The 26,932-nt window shown below is 43.3% G+C and overlaps 1 protein-coding gene across 1 annotated transcript in view; it reads right to left on the bottom strand.

The window, feature by feature from the left end:
• LOC135505748 (actin-binding protein WASF1-like) overlaps positions 1-26,932 on the bottom strand; it is a 198,272-nt gene that overhangs the window by 69,534 nt on the left and 101,806 nt on the right. Inside the window, 2 exon segments of the mRNA XM_064924836.1 lie at positions 14,521-14,655; positions 15,107-15,269. Of these exon segments, the coding sequence (XP_064780908.1) occupies positions 14,521-14,655; positions 15,107-15,239 (268 nt within the window). The 5' untranslated portion in view covers positions 15,240-15,269.

Here is a 26,932-nt window from a genome sequence, read left to right as displayed (position 1 = left end):
CTGAAAGTCACATTCAGGACATAACTTTGTAAGCAAGCTCAAATGCTGACTGTTGCGTCAATCGAAACTGGACGTTCTAAATAAGCGTTTTAATCACACCATTTTGAGCGTAAGCTGCAGGGACCCTGGTAGAATGATCACAACCTTTTGTTGGTACAGTTGAAGTCGGAACTTTACATACACCTTTGCCAAATACATTTAAGCTCAGTTTTTCTTAATTCCTGACATTTGACATCCTAGTAAAAATGTCCTTTCTTAGGTCAGTTAGGTTTGGCACTTTATTTTGTGAAAAGTCAGAATAATAGTAGAGAGAATTATTTATTTCAGCTTTTATTTTTTTCATCACATTCCCAGTAGGTCAGAAGTTTACATACACTCAATTAGTATTTGGTAGCATTGCCTTTAAATTGTTTAACTTGAGTCAAACGTTTTGGGTGGCCTTCCACAAGCTTCCCACAATAAGTTTTGGCCCATTCGTCCTGACAGTGCTGGTGTAACTGAGTCAGGTTGGTAGGCCTCTGCTCGCACACGCTTGTTCAGTTCTGCCCACAAATGTTCTATAGGATTGAAGACAGGGCTTTGTGATGGCCATTCCAATACCTTGAGTTTGATGTCCCTACTTTGGAAGTATGCTTGGGAACAATGTCCATTTGGAAGACCCATTTGCGACCAAGCTTTAACTTCGTGACTGATATCTTGAGATGTTACTTCAATATATCCACATAATTTTACTCCCTCGTGATGCTATCTATTTTGTGAAGTGCACCAGTCCCTCCTGCAGCAAAGCACCCCCACAACATGATGCTGCCACCGCCGTGCTTCACGGTTGGGATGGTGTTCTTCAGCTTGCAAGCTCCCCCTATTTCCTCCAAACATAACGATGGTCATTATGGTCAAACAGTTCTATTTTAGTTTCATCAGACCAGAAGACCATTTCTCCAAAAAGTACAATCTTTGTCCCTATGTGCAGATGCAAACCATAGTCTGGCTTTTGTATGGCGGTTTTGGAGCAGTGGCTTCTTCCTTGCTGAGCGGCCTTTCAGGTTATGTTGATATAGGACTCATTTCACTGTGGATATAGATACTTTTGTACCTGTTTCCTCCAGCATCTGCACCAGGTCCTTTGCTGTTGTTCTGGGATTGATTTGCACTTTTCACACAAGTACGTTCATCTCTAGGAGACAGAACGCGTCACCTTCCTGAGCGGTATGACGACTGCGTGGTCCCATGGTGTTTATACACTCGTAAAATTGTTTGTACAGATGAACGTGGTACCTTCAGGCGTTTGGAAATTGCTCCCAATGATGAACTAGACTTGTGGAGGTCTAAAATTTGTTTCTGAGGTCTTGGCTGATTTCTTTTGATTTCCCCATGATGTCAAGCAAAGAGTCACTTTACTGTATTTTCTTCCGCTGAAGGAGAGCGGACCAAGCGCAGCGTGATGTTCATGTTTAATAAAAAGCAAACACTACAAAACAAGAAACGTCAAACATCCTATTCTGAAACTAACACAGAGACAGGAACAATCTAGGAGACTCACCTTCCTGTATGACCTGTTTGGTGTTTATACACTCGTAAAATTGTTTGTACAGATGAAGGACCTTCAGGCGTTTGGAAATTGCTCCCAATGATGAACTAGACTTGTGGAGGTCTAAAATTTGTTTCTGATCTTGGCTGATTTTTTTGATTCCCCCATGATGTCAAGCAAAGATCACTGAACACCTTACTGTAACAAGGAGAGGCTACAAAAACAAGAAACGTAATGTGAAAACCTAAACATCCTATTCTGGTGCAAACTAACACAGAGACAGGAACAATCTAGGAGACAGAACGCGTCACCTTCCTGAGCGGTATGACGACTGCGTGGTCCCATGGTGTTTATACACTCGTAAAATTGTTTGTACAGATGAACCTTCAGGCGTTTGGAAATTGCTACCTTCAGGCGTTTGGAAATTGCTCCCAATGATGAACAAGACTTGTGGAGGTCTAAAATTTGTTTCTGAGGTCTTGGCTAATTTCTTTTGATTTTCCCATGATGTCAAGCAAAGAGTCACTGAACACCTTACTGTAACCGTTTTCTTGCGCTGAAGGAGAGGCGGACCAAAGCGCAGCGTGATTATTTTGATAAAAAGATAAACACGAACACTACAAAACAAGAAACGTAATGTGAAAACCTAAACAGCCTATTCTGGTGCAAGCTAACACAGAGACAGGAACAATCACCCACAAAACCCAACACCAAACAGGCTACCTAAATATGGTTCCCAATCAGAGACAATGACTAACGCCTGCCTCTGATTGAGAACCATATCAGGCCAAACATAGAAATAGACAAACTAGACAAATCAAATCAAATTTATTTATATAGCCCTTCGTACATCAGCTGATATCTCAAAGTGCTGTACAGAAACCCAGCGTAAAACCCCAAACAGCAAGCAATGCAGGTGCATGGACATGTAGACATTTAACATAGAATGCCCACTCAGATCACACCCTGACCAAACAAAACATACAAACATACAAAGCAAACTATGGTTAGGGTGTGACACTTACACTGAAATGCTTACTTACAAGCCCTTAACCAACAATGTAGTTTTAAGAAAAATACACGTTAAGTGAAAAATAGATACGTAAAAAATAAGCAATAAAAGTAACAAATAATTTAAGAGCAGCAGTAAAACAACAATAGCGAAGCTTTTTACAGAGGGTACCGGTAGAGTTAATGCACTGGTTAGTCAAAGTAATTTAGGTCATATGTACAGTGCCTTGCGAAAGTATTCGACCCCCTTGAACTTTGCGACCTTTTGCCACATTTCAGGCTTCAAACATCAAGATATAAAACTGTATTTTTTTGTGAAGAATCAACAACAAGTGGGACACAATCATGAAGTGAAAGTGCTGTATGATTGTGATTGTGTCCCACTTGTTGTTGATTCTTCACAAAAAATACAGTTTTATATCTTTATGCTTGAAGCCTGAAATGTGGCAAAAGGTCGCAAAGTTCAAGGGGGCCGAATACTTTCGCAAGGCACTGTACATGTAGGTAGAGTTAGAGTGACTATGCGTAAATAATAATCAAAGAATAGCAGCAACGTGTCTTTGTGAGACACGGTGTGGGTGAACGGATGATCTCCGTATGTGTATTTCCCGCCGTAAAGCATGGAGGAGGAGGTGTTATCTTGTGGGGGTGATTTTCTGGTTACACTGTCTGTGATTTATTTAGAATTCAAGGCCCACTTCACCAGCATGGCTACCACAGCATTCTGCAATGATACACCATCCCATCTGGTTTGGGCTTAGTGGGACTATCATTTGTTTTTCAACAGGACAATGACCCAACACACCTCCAGGCTGGGTAAGGGATATTTCATGAAGAAGGAGAGTGATGGAGTGCTGCATCAGATCAGATCAGATGACCTGGCCTCCACAATCCCCCAACCTCAACCAAATTGAGATGGTTTGGGATGAGTCGGACCGCAGAGTGAAGGAAAAACAGCCAACAAGTGCTCAGTATATGTGGGAACTCCTTCAAGACTGTTGGAAAAGTATTCCAAGGGAAGCTGGTTGAGAGAATGCAAAGCTGTCAACAAGGCTAAGGGTGGCTATTGGAAGAATCTCAAATACAAAATACATTTTCAGTTGTTTAACACCTTTTGGGTTACTACATGATTCCATATGTGTTATTTCATAGTTTTGATGTCTTCACTATTATTCTACAATGTAGAAAATAGTAAAAAATAAAGTAAAACCCTTGAATGAGTAGGTGTTCTAAAAAACATTTGACCGGTAGTGTATATAAAAACACTCCGGACCCCCACATTGCTCATCCTAATATTTATATATTTCTTAAATCCATTGTTTAACTTTTAAATTTGTGGGTATTGTTGTGAATTGTTAGAAACACAAGCATTTCGCTACACCCGCAATAACATCTGCTAAATACGTGTATGCGACCAATAACATTTAATTTCATGCTGTATGCATCAAAACAGTGTCCTCTCTCTACCCATGAGCTAGTCATCTTGCATGCTCTCTCTTTAGATAGCTCACCTACATACAACCATTCCACCTTTCTCCAAAATGCGCACACACACTCCTTCCCACTCTTGTGTTAATGTAAACCTCATCGGCATCAATGGTTCTATTCCTTTAAGAGACCCCCTTTATCCTCTTCGTCCCTCACTCCTCTCAGCGACCTCTCTTTATCTCCTTACCCCCCTGCCTTGATTTACAACATGACGCCACCTGCACTCACTCTCTCAATCCCCTCTCCTTCCCTTGCTCTGCGGCTTACTCACTGTCTTTCTCAGGTACAACAGACTCACACAGACCATTACCCAGAATTCCTGCGGTGGAGAGGGGTGTGTGTGTGTGTGTGTGGTGGGGCATGAAAAGTACATCGTATGGGAAACAAATCTTAAGCCCTTCCCATAACCGTCCATCTCGCTGTCACATCTCTTTCGCTCTTTTTACTACATCCACCATTTTTCTCTCTTTACCACTTCTTTCCCTATTTTGTCATATAGTTGCAGAACAAGCTGTGTTAATTTATGTATTGTTGTATCATTACAGTAACTCTGTGATGATTAAATTATCTTGTAATGATTATTGTTTGGAGGCTAATTGCACACACACACAAGGACATTCACACACACTGTTGTGTGGAGTCGAATGGCACATACTGCAACTCTCTGCAGCTGGAGATCTCAAACTAACCTGCAGACAGTTCAGCCATTTTAACCTCTGCTGCAGTCTGCAGTACAAAGACTTAACACTCCACTGCTTTTACTGCAGAGCTCAGTATTATGCAGGATAGCTGTGTCTCTGCCCTTCACCTATAGGACCGAAATGAAGCTACAACACAGAAGGCAGGCTTATATTACAAGGAGAGATAAAGCCAGGCTACACTCACCCTTCCAATGTGCGTGTGTTTTTGTGTGATAGCCAACTGAGCTTAGCAGGAGCTCAACAATGCTTGCTATGTTGTATTTCGGCATGTAGCTTAGTGGTTAGAGCGTTGGGCCAATAACCGAACGGTTGCTGGAATGAATCCCCGAGCTGACAAGGTAAAAATCTATCATTCTGACCCTGAGCAAGGCTTTTAACCCACTGTTGCCCGGGCGCCGAATACGTGGATGTCGATTAAGGCAGCCCACCGCATCGCTCTGATTCAGAGGGGTTGGGATAAATGTGGAAGACACATTTCAGTTGAAGGCATTCAACTGTACAACTGACTAGGTATTCCCTTTCAAAGTATTTTGTTTCTGTGAGTTTTGTGGTGTTTGTTACACTGGCCGATTTATTAACTCCTGCACCCTGGTACTGTGGAGTGGCTTGGGACCTGGATATGAGGAGTGTATGTGTGTCTGTGTGTTGGTCCAACCCGTAACCCCTGGAGAGAGTTGTATGACAGGGTGAACCCGTAGTAGTCCCCGTGCCAGACAGTGTGGAGTCACAACATGGGGGGAATGAAATTATATCCTCTCTATAGCAGACTGGACTATTAAATCACACGCATCATAACACTTGCACAAAAATGTGGAGGAGGGAGCTGAGGGAAGAGGAGAAGGGGGAGAGATGGATGAAGATGAGGGGGGTTGGAGGAATGGAAGAAGAGGAGAAAAGGAGTGTGTGTAAAAGGTGTGAGGGGACCTATAAGTGGGACACTAATATAGCTGAAGTGAATACAAGAATAACTCCAAGGCAACAACTCCACACAAAGCACTGATACATGCCATGCTCAAATATTTAAATTAAGGGACTTTAAGTATTGATCCTGTGAACTAATAAACTGTGGAAGGACCACCAGGGGGCAGGCTGGTCCCACGGATAGTAGCCCGGCATGTGAGTAAAGGTGATCAGAGGCAGTTAAGCACAGCTGACGGTACTAATCACCTATTTTCTTCACCCTACAAGAGTAAGGAGGGAACTGGCAATGAGGGAGACTGGAGGGGAAAAAAGAGTGATGGATTCTCCAAAGGAGAGGATTTACCTGACGAAAGGGAGAAGAAGAGGACAAACTACCTCTTGGGAATGGCAACCATGCATCTGCACCACCACCCGAAAGGAGCTCTCCACGAACAGACAGCTAAGGTGGTGACACACCCGTGATTTATGTTATAGTTAAAAGTTACTCACTTTGTGTTCCTTATCCCTATAAAGAAGAAGATTGGTGTTATCCCTGAGATCATCCTTGATTGTGTGGGAGTAAGGAGAGAAAATACACCTCAATAGAGAACTTTGTTTTATTCCACTCTCCACCTCACATTGGTGGAGAATGCGGGCATTATGTGGACGAGTTACACGAGGATAAGAAGGAAAACTAAAATCTACCTGTAGACACAGAGGAACCATACAAGAAAGATGGATAACGCTCTACTCCAACAGTTGATCACGGCAAAGCAGACAACCATAGAACTCATGCAACAACAGCTGAGCAGGCGAGAAGAACCGAGAGTGAAGCCGAGAGCGGCTGCTCACACCATCTTACCTCACCTCTTAAAGGAGGATGATGTTGAGGCTTTCATCATAATGTTCGAAAGGACGGCCAACTTGGAACAGTGGCCCCCAGCAGAATGGGCGAGCGCGTTAGCCCCTCTCTTGACCTGGATAGCCCAGGAAGCCTACTATGACCTAGACCCCCGCGAAGCTGCTGACTATTGTCGACTGAAAACCGAGATTCTGTCGCTGTACCAGCTGACCGCCCGAGATCGAGCCGTAAAGTTCCATCAATGGACCTATATGGCTGACCAACCCGTGAGGGCCCAGATCTTCGGTTTGTGGGGAAAACAAACCCCTCATCAGCAAACGATATAGCCCATGCCGTGGAAACGTACCTATCTACATGGGAGTTGTTAAAGGGGACAAGGAGGACCAGGAGGACTCTGGCAAGACCGTTCTCCGATTAAGCCCGGCACGTCCACCACTGAAACGACCGAACCCACTCTGGATGTGGGAGAAGTCATCACCCACACAACAGGTTCGGTGCTATAAATGTCAGTCTCCGGACTGTTACGTCCCACAATATCCCAGAAAGGATGAGTCCATGGCCACCGAGTCATTGCCCGTCCCCACGCACCCCCATCCAAGAAGGCAGGATTGCTCCTGTTGGTTAGCAGAAATAGCCCCAGAGATTCCGGTTTGTATAGAAGGACGAGACATGGTAGCCATTATTGACTCAGGAAGTATGGTTACATTAGAGGAGCAGATGGTGACTACAGCAACACTGTGTCCTGTATCCACGGAGACACCCACTAATACCCACCATGAGTCTGTCCATTCTCACCCCGAAAGGAAGGTATACAGTCAGGGTGGGGAAAGTACCCCAGCTGATGGTGCCATTGTTGATCGGGAGAGACTGTCCACTATATAAGGAGCATCAGCAGATAACTTTACGCACCGAACAAAGGGGATCAGGTCTCTCTATCACACGCCAAGGCTCGGCCCACCACAGGGGGGCAAGAGAGCAGACAAATGAAAAAAAAACAAGTCCAAGCCCGAAGTAGTAGCCCTACAAGGAAACGTAGCTTCGACCTCATCCTCTGGAGGAGAGGAAGAAATACAGACCCAATGCCTCCGACAGCTATTCCAGGAAACCTCCGATGAAGATTCCTGCAAGGGGTTGTACACGATGGAGGAAGGAAGGAGCGACCCAGGGGCTACGGGATATATTTGAAGCCCTGTCAGAGGAGGGAACACTCACGACAGGGATGGAGAACAACCTCCACACCGAGGTCGACTTGCCCCAATAATTAAAGGGACGGTTTGGCACTGCTCAGCATATAGAGACCCAGACCTAGGGGAAGCCATGAGGAAGGTGAAGGTAATCTACGAGAGAAATATTGACGGATCCGGTGAGCCCTCTCTTCCCTACTATGCAGTCAGGCAGGGCCTCTTGTATTGGGTTGTGCTACGAAGGGGGGAAAGCAGGAACTACTAATGGTGCCCAGACCATACAGGGATACTGTCCGACAGCTAGCCCAAGAGGCCATACCTCTTCGCAAGATGTCGTCAAAGGGAATCACCAAGGAATTGTTCATGCTGTTCTCCCGGGTGGGCCTTCCCAAGACAATCCTTACTGACTAGGGAACCCAGTTTATGTCCCAGTTGATGAAGGACCTGTGTCCATTATACCAGGTTCAACAGATACGCACAAGCATATTCCATTCACAGACAGATGGTTTTTGCGAACGCCTGAACAAGATGACTAAAAGCATGTTGGGAAGAGTGGTGTCCAGAGACGACAAAAACTGGGACATGCTTCTGCCCTACTTAATGTTTGCCCTGCAAGAAGTATCACAGGCATCCACAAGGTTTCCCCCGTTCGAATTGCTATATGGCAGACAATGTCGAGGGATCGTTGACCTGGGAGGTCATATGACTCAACCCTGCCCATTCCGGTCGATGATCGAACATGTTAACCTGATGCGGGACTGATTGTCGGCAGATGGGCCCAAAGTAAAGGAGCATATGGAGAAAGCGCAAAAGACTCAAGGCCGGGCCTACCACAAGTTGGCGACACCCAGAGAGTTCACTGTGGAAGAGAAAGTGATGGTACATGTGTCCACGGCCAAACACCGCTTTCTGGCACAGTGGAGTGAGCCCTACGAGGTAACGGAGAGGGTCTCTCCGGTCAATTAGCGCATCAAGCAACCTGACAGGAGGAAGAACGTTCAACTCTATCATATCAACCTGTTGAATAAGTACCATGGAACAGAGGAGGGTGGAGGACAAGGAAAAAGAGGAGGCCCCGCTACAAGTGCACCGTGGCAGAACTCGGTGCACTTGAGACAGCTAGACACCCTGCCCGAGCAGTTGAGACAGCTAGACAAGCAGATTATGCAAATCGGCAGGGTAATTCTCTCCCTTCCTAGGACAAACAGATGTCCTGTTTCACCATATCCACACCGAACCAGGCAAGAAGGTGCATATCCGGCCTTACCAGATTCCTGAGGCACACAGAGTCATCGCTAAGAAAGAGGTAAGGGAGATGCTTAGGGTGATTGAACCATCTACGAGTGAGTGGTCCAGTCCAATAGTCCTGGTCCCCAAACCCAATGGTAGTATGAGGCTCTACAATGACTTTTGGGGCATAAACACAATCTCTACGTTCGACGCGTATCCCATGCCCCTCGTGGATGAACTCTTGGACCACTTGGGAAAGGCCAAGTTCATCACCACCCTGGATCTGAAGAAGGGATATTGGCAAGTGCCGGTGGCTCTGGAGGACCGACCATAGACTGCCTTTCGCCACACCGGAGGGGCTTTTTCAGTATGTGATGATACCGTTCAGATTGAATGGTGCGGCGGCGACTTTCCAACACCTTGTGGATGCCATTCTACGACCCCGTCAAGAGTATGCAGCGGCGTACATAGACGATGTGGTCATCCACAGCGAGGACTGGGATAGCCACCTCCTGCGACTGCGGGCAATGCTCGTGAGCTTGGAGGCTACAGGGCTGACAGAGAATCCCCAAAAAATGCTGCCTAGGTCTGTCTGAAGGGATATACCGTGGGGAACAAAAAATACGTCCACATGCAGAGAAGACTAGGGCAATTCGGAACTGGCCTCGGCCCCCGAAGAAGCAGGATGTCTGAGCTTTCTTGGGAATAATGGGATATTATCACCATTTCATCCCTGGATATGCAACCATTGCCACCACCCTCACAAATCTCATCAAGAAAAACCTGCCAAACCGTGTAGCCTGTGCTCTGAAAGATAGCCTGTGCTCTGATCCCATCTTGCATGCTCCCAACTTCTCCCAAGAGTTCATTGCGCAGGTAGACGCCTCAGATACGGGGCTTGGGCTGTCCTCGCTCAGGGTGAAGGCGAAGCAGAGAGGCCTATTCTCTTCATAAGTAGGGAAGCTCAGTGATCGGGAAAAGAGATATGCTACCGTAGAGAAAGAGGCCCTAACCATTAAGTGGGCCCTGAATTATCTCCGGTACTACCTATTTGGGCGTAGGTTCGCCCTCGTTACTGACCATGCTCCCCTCATGTGGATGGCTGGTAAGAGAAACAATAAAAACCGAATTGCCAGATGGTTTCTTGCATTACAACCATTCACTTTCCATGTCATCCACAGGGCCGGATCAAGGAACGGGAATGCGGATGCACTGTCCCGACGCGACCAAGGCGGCACATCTAGCCCCCGGCCCTCCGGTCCGGTCCTGAGAAGGGAGCTATGTGGAAGGACCACCAGGGGGCAGGCTGGTTCCACAGATAGTAGCCCAGCCCGGCATGTGAGCAAAGGTGATCAGAGGCAGTTAAGGACAGCTGACAGTACTAATCACCTATTTTCTTTAACACTACGAATAGAAAAGAGGGAACCGGCAGTGAGGGAGACTGGAGGAAAAAAAAGAGTGATTGATTCTCCAAAGGAGAGAATTTACCTGACGAAAGGGAGAAGATGAGGACAAACTACCTCTTGGGAATGGCAACCATGGATCCGCACCACCACCCGGTGACACACCCGTGATTTATGTTATAGTTAAAAGTTACTCACTTTGTGTTCCTTATCCCTGTAAAGAAGAAGATTGGTGTTATCCTTGAGATCATCCTTGATTCTGTGGGAGTGTTTGAGAAGAGAAAATACCTCAATAGAGAACTTAGTTCAATGTAAGAAAACCTGCTCCAGACTCATTTATTCCATCTTTCTGCTTTAGAGCAACCTAAAAATTATTGGTCCACTCACAAAACATTATTACCTCTTACCCCCCCCATCTAGCTTGGGTACCAACGTGTTGTTGGTGTGCGAGTTCATTCGAACGTGCATTGAAGATGTCGTTCCCATAGCAACGATTAAAACATTCCCAAACCAGAAACCGTAAATTGATGGCAGCATTCGCGTGAAACTGAAAGCGCGAACCACTGCTTTTAATCAGGGCAAGGTGACCGGAAACATGACCGAATACAAACAGTGTAACTATTCCTTCTGCAAGGCAATCAAAAAGCTAAGCTTCAGTATAGAGACAAAGTAGAGTCGCAATTCAACGGCTCAGACACAAGAGGCATGTGGCAAGGTCTACAGTCAATCACGGATTACAAAAAGAAAACCAGCCCAGTCACGGAACAGGATGTCTTGCTCCCAGGCAGACTAAATCACTTTTTTGCCTGCTTTGAAGACAATACAGTGCCACTGACATGGCACGCAACCAAAACATGCGGACTCTCCCTCACTGCAGCCGACGTGAGTAAAACATTTAAACGTGTTAACCCTCGCAAGGCTACAGGCCCAGACGGCATCCCCAGCCGCGCCCTCAGAGCATGCGCAGACCAGTTGGCTGGTGTGTTTACGGACATATTCAATCAATCCTTATCCCAGTCTGCTGTTCCCACATTCTTCAAGAGGGCCACCATTGTTCCTGTTCCCAAGAAAGCTAAGGAAACTAAGCTAAACGTCTACCGACCCGTAGCACTCACTTCCGTCATCATGAAGTGCTTTGAGAGACTAGTCAAGGACCATATCACCTCCACCCTACCTGACACCCTAGACCCACTCCAATATGCTTACCGCCGAAATAGGTCCACAGAAGATGCAATCTCAACCACACTGCACACTGCCCTAACCCATCTGGACAAGAGGAATACCTATGTGAGAATGCTGTTCATCGACTACAGCTCAGCATTTAACACCATGTACCCTCCAAACTCGTCATCAAGCTCGAGACCCTGGGTCTCGACCCCACCCTGTGCAACTGGGTACTGGACTTCCTGACGGGCCGCCCGAGGTGGTGAGGGTAGGTAACAACATCTCCACCCCGCTGATCCTCAACACTGGGGCCCCACAAGGGTGCGTTCTGAGCCCTCTCCTGTACTCCCTGTTCACCCACGACTGCGTGGCCACGCACGCCTCCAACTCAATCATCAAGTTTGCGGACGACACCACAGAAATATTGATGTTTGTACGTACTTAATATTCACAGCCTCGTTTAATTTCTGCCCTTTAGAACAAAGCATTAAATCAGGGCGGGTCCTTAAAATAGAATCCCAATCAATATTAATGAGCACAGGGAAATGCATGGAGATTTCTGATAATTGAAACTATTTTTTGATTGATTACCAACATCGACGAGACTGCCTACAGGGAGGAGGTGAGGGCCCTCAGAGTGTGGTGTCAGAAAAATAACCTCACACTCAATTGATCGTGGACTTCAGGAAACAGCAGAGGGAGTACCCCCCTATCCACATCGATGGGCCAGTAGTGGAGAGGGTAGTAAGTTTTAAGTTCCTCTGCGTACACATCACAGACAAACTGAATTGGTCCACCCACACAGACAGCATCGGGAAGAAGGCGCAGCAGCGCCTCTTCAACCTCAGGAGGCTGAAGAAATTCGGCTTGTCACCAAAATCACTCACAAACTTCTACAGATGCACAATCGAGAGCATTCTGTCGGGCTGTATCACCGCCTGGTACGGCAACTGCTCCGCCCACAACCATAAGACTCTCCAGAGGGTAGTGAGGTCTGCACAACGCATCACCGGGGGCAAACTACCTGCCCTCCAGGACCCCTACACCACCCGATGTCACAGGAAGGCCATAAAGATCATCAAGGACAACAACCACCCGAGCCACTGCCTGTTCACCCCGCTATCATCCAGAAGGCGAGGTTAGTACAGGTGCATCAAAGCTGGGGCCGAGAGACTGAAAAACAGCTTCTATCTCAAGACCATCAGACTGTTAAACAGCCACCACTAACATTGAGTGGCTGCTGCCAACACACTGACTCAACTACAGCCACTTTAATAATGGGAATTGATGGAAATTGATGTATAATATATCACTAGCCACTTTAAACAATGCTACTTAATATAATGTTTACATACCCTACATTATCCATCTCATATGTATATGTATATACTGTACTCGATACCACCTACTGCATCTTGCCTATGCCGTTCTGTACCATCACTCATTCATATCTTTATGTACATATTCTTTATCCCTTTACACTTGTATGTATAAGGTAGTAGTTTTGGAATTGTTAGGTTAGATTACTCGTTGGATATTATGCATTGTTGGAACTAGAAGCACAAGCATTTCGCTACACTCGCATTAACATCTGCTAACCATGTGTATGTGACAAATAAATTTGATTTGAGGATGGTGGAGGCTGCCTCATGTTATGGGTATGCTTGTCATCGTCAAGGACTAGGGAACAGAGCTGAGCACAGGCAAAATCCTAGAGGAAAACCTGGTTCAGTCTGCTTTTCAACAAACACTGGGAGACAAACTTACCTTTCAGCAAGACAATAATCTAAAACACAAGGGCAAATATACACTGGTGCTGCTTACCAAGACGACACTGAGTGACCTTGTTACAGTTTTCACTTATATCGGCTTGAAAATCTATGGCAAGACTTGAAAATGGCTTTCTAGCAATGATCAACAACCAACTTGACAGAGCTTGAAGAATTTTTTAAATAATAATGTGCAAATATTGTACAATCCAGGTGTGCAAAGCTCTCAGAGACTTACCCAGAAATACTCACAGGTATTTCACTACCAAAGGTGATTCTAACACGTATTGACTCAGGCATGTGAATACTTATGTAAATGAGATATTTTAGTAATTAATTGTGAAGAAATTTGCAAACATTTCCAAAAACAGGTTTTCACATTGTCATTATGGGGTAGTGTGTGTAGGCCTGTGACAAAAAAAACAACTTATATTTAATTCATTTTAAATTCACGCAGTAACATAACAAAATGTGGAAAATGTCAAACGGTATGAATACTTTCTAAGGCATTATATCTAGCTACTTCTACCACTCTAATCCAAGTTGTAAAAACCCCGCTGGTCAATGGGGAAATCGATATGGCGCAGAAGCGTGGTTTTGGCCTAATACTACACGCCTTCTCTCTAAGTCCTTCTCTCTCCCTACACTCTCTAGAACTTGTTTTACCTAACAGCCTAACCAGGCCCTTCCACTGACAGGCAGACGGGCATTATACTTCTCTTTTTTATTACACCACTGTTACATATCACATATATCTGGATATCTCATTTCCTCACAAAGACAGGCCATTGTGTGAGGCAGGGCTACAGTAAGTGAATCAGTGGACAGCTGGTTAGAATGGCTATACTGGGGTCTTACTGAGTCTGCGGATGAGGGAGTGTGTGTGTGGAGGGTTTGGTTTGTACAGTGTGGATCTTTGGAGCTGCAAGGATGAAAAACGACACCGTCTCACTGTGGCCTGTTCCTCTAGTAAGGCAATTTACACACACACACACACACACACACACACACACACACACACACACACACACACACACACACACACACACACACACACACACACACACACACACACACACACACGGCTGGAATGGGTTTATCCTGATGAGGAATAATCAGTGGTGGAAGTGCTAAAGAAAGGAGTGTGTGAGGATAGTGTCTGGGTGTGAGCGTGTGGTTGCCTGCATGCATGTGTGTTTGACACTGGTGTGTGTGTGTTTGTACTTACACTCCTCTTTTAGTTTGAGCTATGTAAAACATGGCGTGTGTATGGTACTCACGCTCCTCCTCCTTAGGATCTAGCTGAGTGACGCTGATAGAGAGGCGGTCCACGCGCTCCTGGAGGGAGTTGACCCGGAAGGAGAAGGAGTGGGCCTCGTTGAACAGCTCCCCAAAAAGATCCTCTGCGTACTTACCTGTAGAACACACACAGACAGAGAACAGACACTTAATACAAACACTGAAAATTTCAGTCTCTCGATGTGCAAAACTGATAGAGACATACCCCAAGCGACTTACATCTGTAATCGCAGCAAAAGGTGGCACTACAAAGTATTAACTTAAGGGGGCTGAATAATTTTGCACACCCAATTTTTCAGTTTTTGATTTGTTGAAAAAGTTTGAAATATCCAATAAATGTCGTTCCACTTCATGATTGTGTCCCACTTGTGGTTGATTCTTCACAAAAAAATACAGTTTTATATCTTTATGTTTGAAGCTTGAAATGTGGTAAAAGGTCGCAAAGTTCAAGGGGGCCGAATACTTTCGCAAGGCACTGTATATGTGTGCAACAATGTGTTTTCTGAGTGTCCGTGAGTGTGTGTATTATTAAGGTGTGTATGTGTGCAGACATTGTGTGTGACTCACTGAGGCTGCTGAGCTGTCGGATGACGTTAGCTAGGGACACATTGGTCACACACTCCAGCTCGTTCTTAATGCCCCGCGGCAGCACCGTGTGGCACAGGTGCCTGGGCTCGATACTCCTCTTCACCAACGGCATCCTGGGATACCTGGACCTCGGCTACCACACCTGGAGAAAGACAGAGGGAGGGAGAGGGGGGGTTAAAGTTATTACATTGCTGGATACCTCTACCACTACCACACCTAAAACTCAATAGTTGAGTTATATGAAACCTTTAATAATGTACAATCATACAATTACTACTGTACATTTAGGTCTATTACTTTACAATTATGTTGCAATTATGTAGTAATTATGGTACAGACTGCTACAAGGCTTCCAACACAGCATGAACTACCCTACACAGAAATAATAACATTTGATTTGATTTGATTTGAGCTGGCCGCCTGGCCAAACTGAGCAATCGGGGGAGAAGGGCCTTGGTCAGGTAGGTGACCAAGAACCCAATGGTTACTCTGACAGAGCTCCAAAGTTCCTCTGTGGAGATTGGAGAACCATCCAGAAGGAAAACCATTTCTGCAGCACTCAGGCCTTTATGGTAGAGCATCCAGACGGAAGGAACTCCTCAGTAAAAGGTACTTGACAGCCCACTTAGTTTGCCAAAAGGCACCTAAAGGACTCTCAAGCCATGACAAACAAGATTCTCTGGTCTGATGAAACCAAGATTGAACTCTTTGGCCTGAATGCCAAAGGTCACATCTGGAGGAATCCTGGCACCATTGTGCTGACAACATCATGTTGTGGGGATGTTTTTCAGAGACAGGGACTGGGAGACTAGTCAGGCTCGGGGGGAAATTAACGGAGCAAAGTACAGAGAAATCTTTGATGAAAATGTGTTCCAGAGTGCTCAGTACCTCAAACTGGGGCGAAGGTTCACCTTCCAACAGGACAACGCAGGAGTGGTTTTGGTACAAGTCTCTGAATGTCATTGAGTGGCCTAGCCAGAGCACAGACTTGAACACAATCAAACATCTCTGCAGAGATCTGAAAATAGCTGTGCAGCGACGCTCCCCATCCAACCTGACAGAGCTTTGGGGAGTTTCTCCCATTCTTCTCTGCAGATCCTCTCAAGCTCTGTCAGGTTCAAATCAAAGGTTATTTGATTTGAACCTGACAGCGTTTGAGAGGATCTGCAGAGAGGAATGGGAGAAACTCCCCAAATACAGGTATGCCAAGCTTGTAGCGTCATACCCAAGAAGACCCAAGATTGTAATCACTGCAAAGGTGCTTCAACAAAGTACAGTAAAGAGTCCAAAATACTTATGTAAATGTGATAAATGTGATGTTTTTGCTTTGTCATTACGGGGAAAGTGGAAAAAATGTGGAAAAAGTCAAAGGGTCTGAATACTTTCCGAATGCCCTGTACTTGTAGAAAGCAGAAAGCTTTTCTTACTCAGCATTTTTCCCACTGAAACTGTTTCTCTTCAATCGTGAATCTCCATTTAACGAAATGGGTAAAAGAATGCTTCAGAATCTGAGGGAGGGATATGGAGAGAGAGGAGAGGACTGGATAAGAAAGAGGAAATAAATAAATAGAAGGGAACATTTACAGCGAGTGAAGGTAAAGAAGGAGGACAGAAAGAATAGGCTCAATTTACAGTAAATGAACCAAGAGGGACATTTTAGGCTGAACAGCAGACTAAATGACAGGCTCTTTCTCTGTGAGACAATGGTAGTCTATCATGTCCAACCAGCCATCCTCTCCCTCCCTGACATTAATTAATCATAATGACATTAATGAATCAGCACTGTAATCAAGGCAGACATGTTTGATGGAGTGGAAGCAGACAAGGTGCAATAGGGTGACTGATAAACCAGCTACTACAGGAACTGTCATTAGTACCAACTTCTATGTCTTAATTTATCGCTGATGTACTGTATTTCATTTCTATAGGACTCTATAATGATGTTACAGTCATGGAGCAATTAACATGAAAGTAGTCCAAAAAGTAGTCCATAAGAGGCATTACTAGCACTAGCAACTAAGGACACACTTCTTTATGGGCTAGTAGGAAGCCTGTTAAATGGTTTGTTGATGTGAGTCATGTTACAATCCTCTTAATTGAACTCAACCGCCTCCATATAGGGTAATGATCAGCCCTCGTATTTATCTTAGCGCTCTTTCATAGGATGTACTTCAAACTGTACTGTGACACATTCTTAAAAAAACATAAAACATTATGAGAGCACCATAGTAGCCCAACCCCCACCCAACTACTAGGCTACACCTCCTACCCTCGTATCATCCATCTCTCTCTCTCCCTCCCCGCCTCCCTCCCTCTCGATTTCTTAGGCACGCAGGCTCACACACTTCCAGTTGGGCCTCCAGTGACCCTGCATGTAGTGGCCTTTTTCAGGACCCTGTTTTTTTATTTTATCTTTGTATATAACCTTTATTTAACTAGGCAAGTCAGAACAAATTCTTATTTACAATAGTGGCCTACCAAAAGGCCTTCTGCGGGGACGGGGGCTGGGATTAAAAATAAAACACACATCATGACAAGAGACACAGCGACACTACATAAAGAGAGACCTAAGACGACCACATAGCATGCCAGCAACACATGCAAACACAGCATGGTAGCAACACAACGTGACAACTACATGGCAGCAGCAGAAAACATGGTACAAACATTATTGAGCACAGACAACAGCACAAAGCGCAAGAAGGTATAGACAACAATACATCACTCCTGTGTTCCAACGGCACGTTGTGTTGGCTAATCCACGTTTATCATTTTAAAAGGCTAATTGATCATTAGAAAACCCTTTTGCAATTATGTTAGCACAGCTAGCCTGATTAAAGAAGCAACAAGCTAACATGACGTGCCATTGGAACACAGGAGTGATGGTTGCTGATAATGGGCCTCTATGCCCATTGTATGTAGATATTCCATTAAAAAAAAATCAGCCGTTTCCAGCTACAATAGTCATTTACAACATTAACAATGTCTACACTGTATTTCTGATCAATTTGATGTTATTTTAATGGACAAATGAGATTCATTCCAATCTGCCAGACTGTTGTCTTCTCTCTTTTTTCTCCTTGTTGAATAATGATGCGTGAGAATGGCGTTTCCCTCAATTCACTTTTGTTATTTTTGAGATGGTACTCTGAGCACTCATTCTCCTGGAAATCAACTCGTTCATTTCTCTCTTATTGACTGAGGGATGTCCTTCAGGGACATCCTTCAGACAAAACGGAGGAGCATTATCTCCTTCAGTTGCCCTGGACCTTGACAACCCTGATTGGATTCCTTCAGTAAGCCACCAGCACATAGGAACAGAGATGAGAGAATGATAATAATCAAGGTTGATCTCTCCACAAAGAATCATTACAACTGCAAACACCATTTCCAATGTCCTCTTATTCCTCTTTTTCTTGCTCCTCTTCAAATCAGTAGTCTCTTTGCCTACTGCTCCAACCTCCCAACCCCCACCTCAGCTCACCCCATTTCATCCATCTCCACACTGCTTGGGTGGTGCATCCTACCTGTCACTCATCACCAAGGCAACAGACCATTGGGATGCTGGTCACTAACCCAGGAGAAGAAAAAATAGAGGGAAAAAAAGAGAAGATGGACGTGTCAGAAGTGTGCACAGAGAGAAGAGATAGAGGGCACAAGATCGAGAGCAGGAGAGAGAGAGAGCGAGAGGGAGGAGAGGGAAAGAGCAAGCGATCGAGAGAAAGAGCAAGAGAAAGCACAAGATCGAGAGCAGGAGAAAAAAAAGAGAGTGAGAGAGGGAGACAGAGAGATCAAAAAGTCTATTGTGCGACATAAAGGGACTAGTGGAGGGAGTGTGTGCAGCACGTGTCTGTATAGTGCAAGGTCCTCCTCTCTCTCCGCTCATTGCTCTCTGAACAATATGGAAAAGAGAGGAGCTAATGAATACTAATGGAAAATGAATTTACTCACATGGCAGCACAATGGAGCACAGGGCCACACAAGTGGTCAGATCAAGGGCCCTTATACAGGGCAGACACAGAAAACAGACACTCACCCCTCATTTAAAAAAATGTTTATTTTATTTTACAAATCGATACTTGGAGTCACAGTATTGGCATAGAACATATTGCAATACTCTACTTAATCAATGTTTTTCCCCCATCCCTAATGTTTCTACCCAACTCATGTCTCTAGCCCCCACTCTCCCTTCATTGCACCCGCTTTTGGTTGTTTAACTTACTCACAGATGAGTTAACTGTGTGTGATATAACCACCCAGCAAAAATTACCCCATTGTGTATTTGGTGGGCAAGGTGGGAATTGCTGACACCATTCAAACCAATGAGAGTTCGGAACTTTAAAGCCAATTATCACACGATATTGTTATGCAAACGTTACTACGAGTGTTTAAGTGTTCTGTTGTGTAATGTCAACATAAATGTATCTTAAACTGCCAATGAGTACGTTGACATGAACAGTAATAATTCAGTAGGCAGATTATGCAATAGTCCTGTAAACATGTTACTCTGCTTATGTTAATCGGTGTAAAGTCAAAATCGAAGTAAGCATCATTTTGGAACAACTGAATGTATGCATATCAGAAATAGTTTTCACATACAAACTTCACATGTCTGAACTCAGAATCACATGTTTGCTGTGGTACAACATTTATTTTGATGGGCAATTTTCTCCATTTATCAAAGTGCCATCAGGTATCCTGATTTAAGATGTGTCCATGTAAACAGGATTATTAGGGAAATCATTATTCTTGCAAAGTATGTACACATTTTAATCAAACTATTATATTAATCTGACTATCCACAATAAATCACCTTATTGTGTGCATGTAACCGTACTCAATGATGAAGTCTGTAAAAAGATAAATGCATGTTACATAAGATAAACTTTTAAGTTAGTGACAACTTTGTTGTCATTCTGATGCAATGTTATGGGCAGCTGATCGAAAAAGATGGTCTTATTTCAGGCAAAGTGAGGGCTCCCAAACTGGGCCACACTGGGACAATGCCTTGCGGGCGCTTTTGTGGGAAGCCTACGTGTGTCCAACAATTTTGCCCGCATTGGGCCCACATCATGCCAATGTGGACATGTTTGCTGGAGAGCTGCAGGCTCCGACATAGATCAAATGCGCTTACACGTGGTCTCAATTAAATAGTCTGCAGGCTATATGTATGGGCAAAGAAGCACGAAACAGTTGTCTTTCCATGGAAATGAACTACCTAAATATGATAGGCTCTGACATTGGCTGGAAATAAATATTGATAACCCATTTGTCTGCCTGCAAATCGTCTCACTCCTATCAAAGTTATGCAAAAAGTAGCTCAAGTAAGTGTCTACTCTCCTATTCTATTTCGCCCCAACGCTACTCTCTTTGAAACGATATCCACCCTATTGGCTGACATAGCCCAATAATATGATAGCCTAATACACCATACAGCGTTTGAAAAGTATGTGGACACCTGCTCGTCGAACATCTCATTCCAAAATCATGGGAAATAACATGGAGTTGGTCCCCTATTTACAGCCTCCACTCTTCTGGGAAGGCCTTCTACTACATGTTGGTACATTGCTGTGGAGTCTTCCATTCAGCCACAGGAGCATCAGTGAGGTCGGGCACTGATGTTGGGCCACGAGGCATGGCTCGCAGTCGGCTTTCCAATTCATCCCAAAGGTGTCAAAATCAAATCAAAGCAAATTGTATTTGTCACATACACATGGTTAGCAGATGTTAATGCGAGTGTAGCGAAATGCTTGTGCTTCTAGTTCTAATAAGGGGCCTAGCTCAAACCATAGAAAGCAGCCCCAGACCACCATTCCTCCTCCAGCAAACTTTACAGTTGGCACTATGTTCTCCTGGAATCCACCAAACCCAGATTAGTCCGTCGAACTGGCAGATGGTGAAGTGTGTTTCATCCCTCCAGAGAACGAGTTTCCACTGCTCCTGAGTCCAATGGTGGCGAGCTTTACACCTTGTGACTTGTGTGTGGCTGCTCGGCCATGGAAATCCATTTCATGAAGCTCCCGACGAACACCTGGTGTGCTGACGTTGCTTCCAGAGGCAGTTGGGAACAAGGTAGTGAGTGTTGCAACCGAGGACTGACAAAAAAAATTGTTTCCCTTTTTTAAGGGGTGGATCAGCTTAATATTGCGCGAAGAATGTTGCTTCCATCAATGTAAATGTCTGCATTATTTCCAATCCCTCATATATTTATTGGGTAAATATATACAGTGCCTTGTGAAAGTATTCGGCCCCCTTGAACTTTGCGACCTTTTGCCACATTTCAGGCTTCAAACATAAAGATATAAAACATTTATTGGATATTTCAAACTATTTTAACAATTCAAAAACTGAAAAATTGGGCGTGCAAAATTATTCAGCCCCCTTAAGTTAATACTTTGTAGCGCCACCTTTTGCTGCGATTACAGCTGTAAGTCGCTTGGGGTATGTCTATCAGTTTTGCACATCGAGAGACTGATTTTTTTCTCCATTCCTCCTTGCAAAACAGCTCAAGCTCAGTGAGGTTGGATGGAGAGCATTTGTGAACAGCAGTTTTCAGTTCTTTCCACAGATTCTCGATTGGATTCAGGTCTGGACTTTGACTTGGCCATTCTAACACCTGGATATGTTTATTTTTGAACCATTCCATTGTAGATGTTGCTTTATGTTTTGGATCATTGTCTTGTTGGAAGACAAATCTCCGTCCCAGTCTCAGGTCTTTTGCAGAGTCCATCAGGTTTTCTTCCAGAATGGTCCTGTATCCCTGTCCCTGCTGAAGAAAAGCAGGCCCAAACCATGATGCTGCCACCACCATGTTTGACAGTGGGGATGGTGTGTTCTGGGAGATGAGCTGTGTTGCTTTTACGCCAAACATAACATTTTGCATTGTTGCCAAAAAGTTCAATTTTGGTTTCATCTGACCAGAGCACCTTCTTCCACATGTTTGGTGTGTCTCCCAGGTGGCTTGTGGCAAACTTTAAACAACACTTTTTATGGATATCTTTAAGAAATGGCTTTCTTCTTGCCACTCTTCCACAAAGGCCAGATTTGTGCAATATACGATTGATTGTTGTCCTATGGACAGAGTATCCCACCTCAGCTGTACATCTCTGCAGTTCATCCAGAGTGATCATGGGCCTCTTGGCTGCATCTCTGATCAGTCTTCTCCTTGTATGAGCTGAAAGTTTAGAGGGACAGCCAGGTCTTGGTAGATTTGCAGTGGTCTGATACTCCTTCCATTTCAATATTATCGCTTGCACAGTGCTCCTTGGGATGTTTAAAGCTTGGGAAATCTTTTTGTATCCAAATCCGGCTTTAAACTTCTTCACAACAGTATCTCGGACCTGCCTGGTGTGTTCCTTGTTCTTCATGATGCTCTCTGCGCTTTTAACGGACCTCTGAGACTATCACAGAGCAGGTGCATTTATACGGAGACTTGATTACACACAGGTGGATTGTATTTATCATCATTAGTCATTTAGGTCAACATTGGATCATTCAGAGATCCTCACTGAACTTCTGGAGAGAGTTTGCTGCACTGAAAGTAAAGGGGCTGAATAATTTTGCACGCCCAATTTTTCAGTTTTTGATTTGTTAAAAAAGTTTGAAATATCCAATAAATGTCGTTCCACTTCATGATTGTGTCCCACTTGTTGTTGATTCTTCACAAAAAAATACAGTTTTATATCTTTATGTTTGAAGCCGGAAATGTGGCAAAAGGTCGCAAAGTTCAAGGGGGCCGAATACTTTCGCAAGGCACTGTATATCCATACACGCATGCATACATATACACATATATACATACACAAACCTATATAGACATACAGTACATACTTTCTTAAAGAATATACCTTTATTATTATACCCCGCAAACCCTACCACCCTTCCCCCAATTGGAGTAAACTAATAAACACTTCGGCATTTACCTTCAATTTATACATCTTATACACATTTTACAGACACAGTCTATTTTACAATAGTTATTTTTTGTTTGTTTTTAGTCCTTCCTCTATTTCTGATGTCCATCCAGTTTGATTTCTATTTGTAACTGTGCTATTTCACAAAAGTGATGAATCTATATACATTTTACAGACCCCGTACGTTTTACATTGTTTATCTTGTTATTAGTCACACCCTTCAGCTCCATTCAACCCCTCCCATCTATCTCTCAACATCATCCATTTCGGATTTCTATTTGCCATATATTTTTCAACTGTGCTGTGATGCTTCACAAAATAATTGAACCTTTCTATTCTCATAGCTTCTACAGATTGTAAATTGAAAATACACATTTTTGCAAAAATAATTATTATATTATTGATTGACTATGGCTTTTCAAATCACCCAGTATTGCTATCTGCAGCGTTAGTTCTAGGCAAATGTTGCAATTCTTCAGCCATTCCTGGACCTGTGACCAAAAACGAGCTACATATGGAAAATACCAAAATAAATGATCTAATGACTCTGCCTCCTCACAGCAGAATCTGCAGAGCTCGGAAGATTGTATCCCCCATATGTATAACATTCTGTTAGTTGCAAGAATTTTGTATAGTAATTTAAATGGAAAAAATAGAAGTTTTGAATCTGGTGTTGCTTTGCGTATGAATTCATAAACCATGTGCCATGGAATGGGTACATCGAAAATATATTCTGAACTATTTTGCAATTTATATGGCAAAGCTGTCTGTTTTTTGGTCCTTAAATGAAATTGGTATATGTTTTTATTTATCACACTTTTCTTTAACCATTTATGTTCTTTAATACAGGGCCGACATACAAGTTCTTTACTTTTTTCCCCTTCTACTTGCCTCTTCCATTTTTGTGGTAATGCTGCAATTCATTGGTTGTAATTTTGGGGAGAGCAGACATTTCTATATGTCTGTGTTAGCTGCATGTGTGACATAACTCCACCAGTCCTATTTATGATATCGTTCACGAAAATTATGCCTTTTTAAAACATTTCTTCGAAAAATAGTTTTTTTTAATCAATTAGTATATTTGAATTTAACCACAATATTTGTTGTATTATTTGTTTTGTCTTTTCAGGTGGATTATACTGAAAATGCAACCAACCTTCTAAGGCTTGTTTAAAAAAGAAGATATTTTGGAGATTATTTCCTTTTCAAACAAGCGAAAGTGGTCAGGTGTAATCTGAATAAAGGGAAAAAGGCCATTGTTGAACGTAGGATGAGACATTCATACCAATATACTAGAGAACCAGTTTGGATTTAAGTATAACTTTTGTATGACTGATGCCTTTAGTGAGAGGTCTAATGCTTTAACATTGAATAATTTCTGCCCTCCGAATTCATATTCGTTATATAAATAGGCCCTTTTAATTTTATCTGGCTTGCCGTTCCAAATAAAATTGAATATTTTTTGTTCATATAATTTAAAAAGCAGGTCACTAGATGTCGGCAAAACAATAAGCAAATAGGTCAACTATCATATGACTAAAGAGTTAATCAGGGTGATATTTCCACAAATAGACAAGTATTTTCCATTCCATGGTAGCAAGATCAAATCTATTTTTGCAAACTTCTATAAACATTTATTGAAGTGAGATCAATTCTTTCTTTTGGGATTTGTATACCGAGTATGTCCACACAGAGAGGATAGCAAAAGTATCTAGATCCTCTATGAGGCCGTGGAGAGACTCTAATTGTGGTTTTAAAAGAAAACATGAATCATCAGCGTACAATGACACCTTAGTTTTTAAGCCACAGATTATTATTGTTTGATCTACTCTTATCAGCTAACATTTCGATGGCAATAATAAATAGATATGCCGATAGTGGACAACCTTGTTTTACTCCTCTAGATAGTTTAAAACCTTCTGAGATTGACGGTTTTTACACACTACATGCTTCAGCACTCCTCGGTCCTGTTCTGTGAGCTTGTATGGCCTACCACTTTGATGCTGAGTCATTATAGCTCCTTGATGCTTCCACTTCACAATAACAGCACATAGTTGATCGGGGCAGCTAAAGCAGGGCAGAAACTTGACAAACTGACTTGTTGACAAGGTGGCATCCTGTTACGGTGTCACGTTGAAAGTCACTGAGCTCTTCAGTATGGGCCATTCTATTGACAATGTTTGTCTGTTGAGATTGCATGAATGTGTGCTCGATTTTACACACCTGTCAGCAAAGGGTGTGGCTGAAATAGCAACATCCACAAATTTTAAGAGCTGGCCACATACTTTTGTAGTGTATAATGGGCCCAGGGTCCTAGCTACATATGAGGACACCGAGGTATGGACCTCTATTTTATTCAAAATTGCAATCTTGTCTTTAAGACAACGTTAATTACAATTTCACCCTAGTGTTCAATTTGGACATGTGCATTTGCGGGGCACAACAAAAAAAGGAATCAAGCCAAGCATCAAACCGTTCTTCTCCCTAAAAATTCCCTTTCTCCGACTGCTCCCTCCAGACACGCTTAACGCGTGCGCACACAAGCTCCGGTTAGTCCGACAGAAACAAATGACTATAAAAAAAGATATCTAACTGATAGGAAACACAAGCTACATTCCTTGCCAAATCATAACAGTTTTAACACAAATTCAAAATGCACTGGTTGATTGAAGTAGGAAAATGTGTTGCGTCCGGTCTATTTTCCACTTAAGCTACTTCATGAACTGCTAGTGCCATTTAGAATGAAACAAATATAATGTCAGTCAGGGACTCAACTTATTGTTGGTAATTAGAATAGTAGAATACAAAAAGGTACAATTTCAAAACTTGGATATGCACCACCTCTTGTTACAGCACCTTCTGAAAGTATTCACACCCCTTGACTTTCCTTCTTCTTCTTTTTTTTTACTACAGCCTGTATTTAAAATGGATTGAATTGAGTGGAATTATGTTTAGACATTTGTTTTATCAATAAAAAATGAAAAGATGAAATGTCTTTAATCAGTAAGTATTGAAACATTTTCTGATGGAAAGCCGAAATAAGTTCAGGAGTACAAATGTGCTTAAAAAGTTATATAATACATCTAATGAACTAACTTTGTGTGTAATAACAGTGTTAACATAATTTTTGAATGACTACCTCACCTCTGAATCCCAAACATACAATTATAGTGTATTCGGGAAACATATTCAGACCCCTTGAATTTTTCCACATTGTTACTTTACAGCCTCATTCGAAAATGGATTTAAAAATATGTCATCAATCTACACACAATACCACATAATGACAAAGCAAAAACAGATTTTTAAAATGTTTTCCAATGTATTAAAAATAAAAAATGTAAATTATCACATTTACATAAGTATTCAGACCCTTTACACAGTACTTTGTTGAAGCACCTTTGGTAGAGATTACAGCCTTGCGTATGACACTACACATTTGGCACACCTGTATTTGGGGAGTTTCTCCCATTCTTCTGCAGATCCTCTCAAGCTCTGTCAGGTTGGATGGGAAGTGTCGCTGCACAGTTACTTTCAGGTCTCTCCAGATATGTTAGACCGGGTTCAAGTCCGGGCTCTGGCTGGGCCACTCAAGGACATTCAGAGACTTGTCCCGAAGCCTCTCCTGCATTGTCTTGGCTGTGTGCTTAGGGTCATTATCCTGTTGGAAGGTGAGCCTTCGCCCCAGTCTGTGGTCCTAAGCGCTCTGGAGCAGGTTTTCATCAAGGATCTCTATGCTTTGCTACGTTCATCATTACCTCGATCCTGACTAGTCTCCCAGTCCCTGCCACTGAAAAACATCCCGACAGCATAGGTATGGTGCCAGGTTTCCTCCAGACGTGATGCTAGGCATTCAGGTCAAAGAGTTCCACCTTGGTTTCATCAGAACAGA

The sequence above is a fragment of the Oncorhynchus masou genome, chromosome 19 (assembly GCF_036934945.1).
Source record: "Oncorhynchus masou masou isolate Uvic2021 chromosome 19, UVic_Omas_1.1, whole genome shotgun sequence".
Lineage (NCBI taxonomy): Eukaryota > Metazoa > Chordata > Actinopteri > Salmoniformes > Salmonidae > Oncorhynchus > Oncorhynchus masou.
Note: the sequence above shows the minus strand (reverse complement) of the source record. Positions and strands in the feature narration are given on the sequence as shown.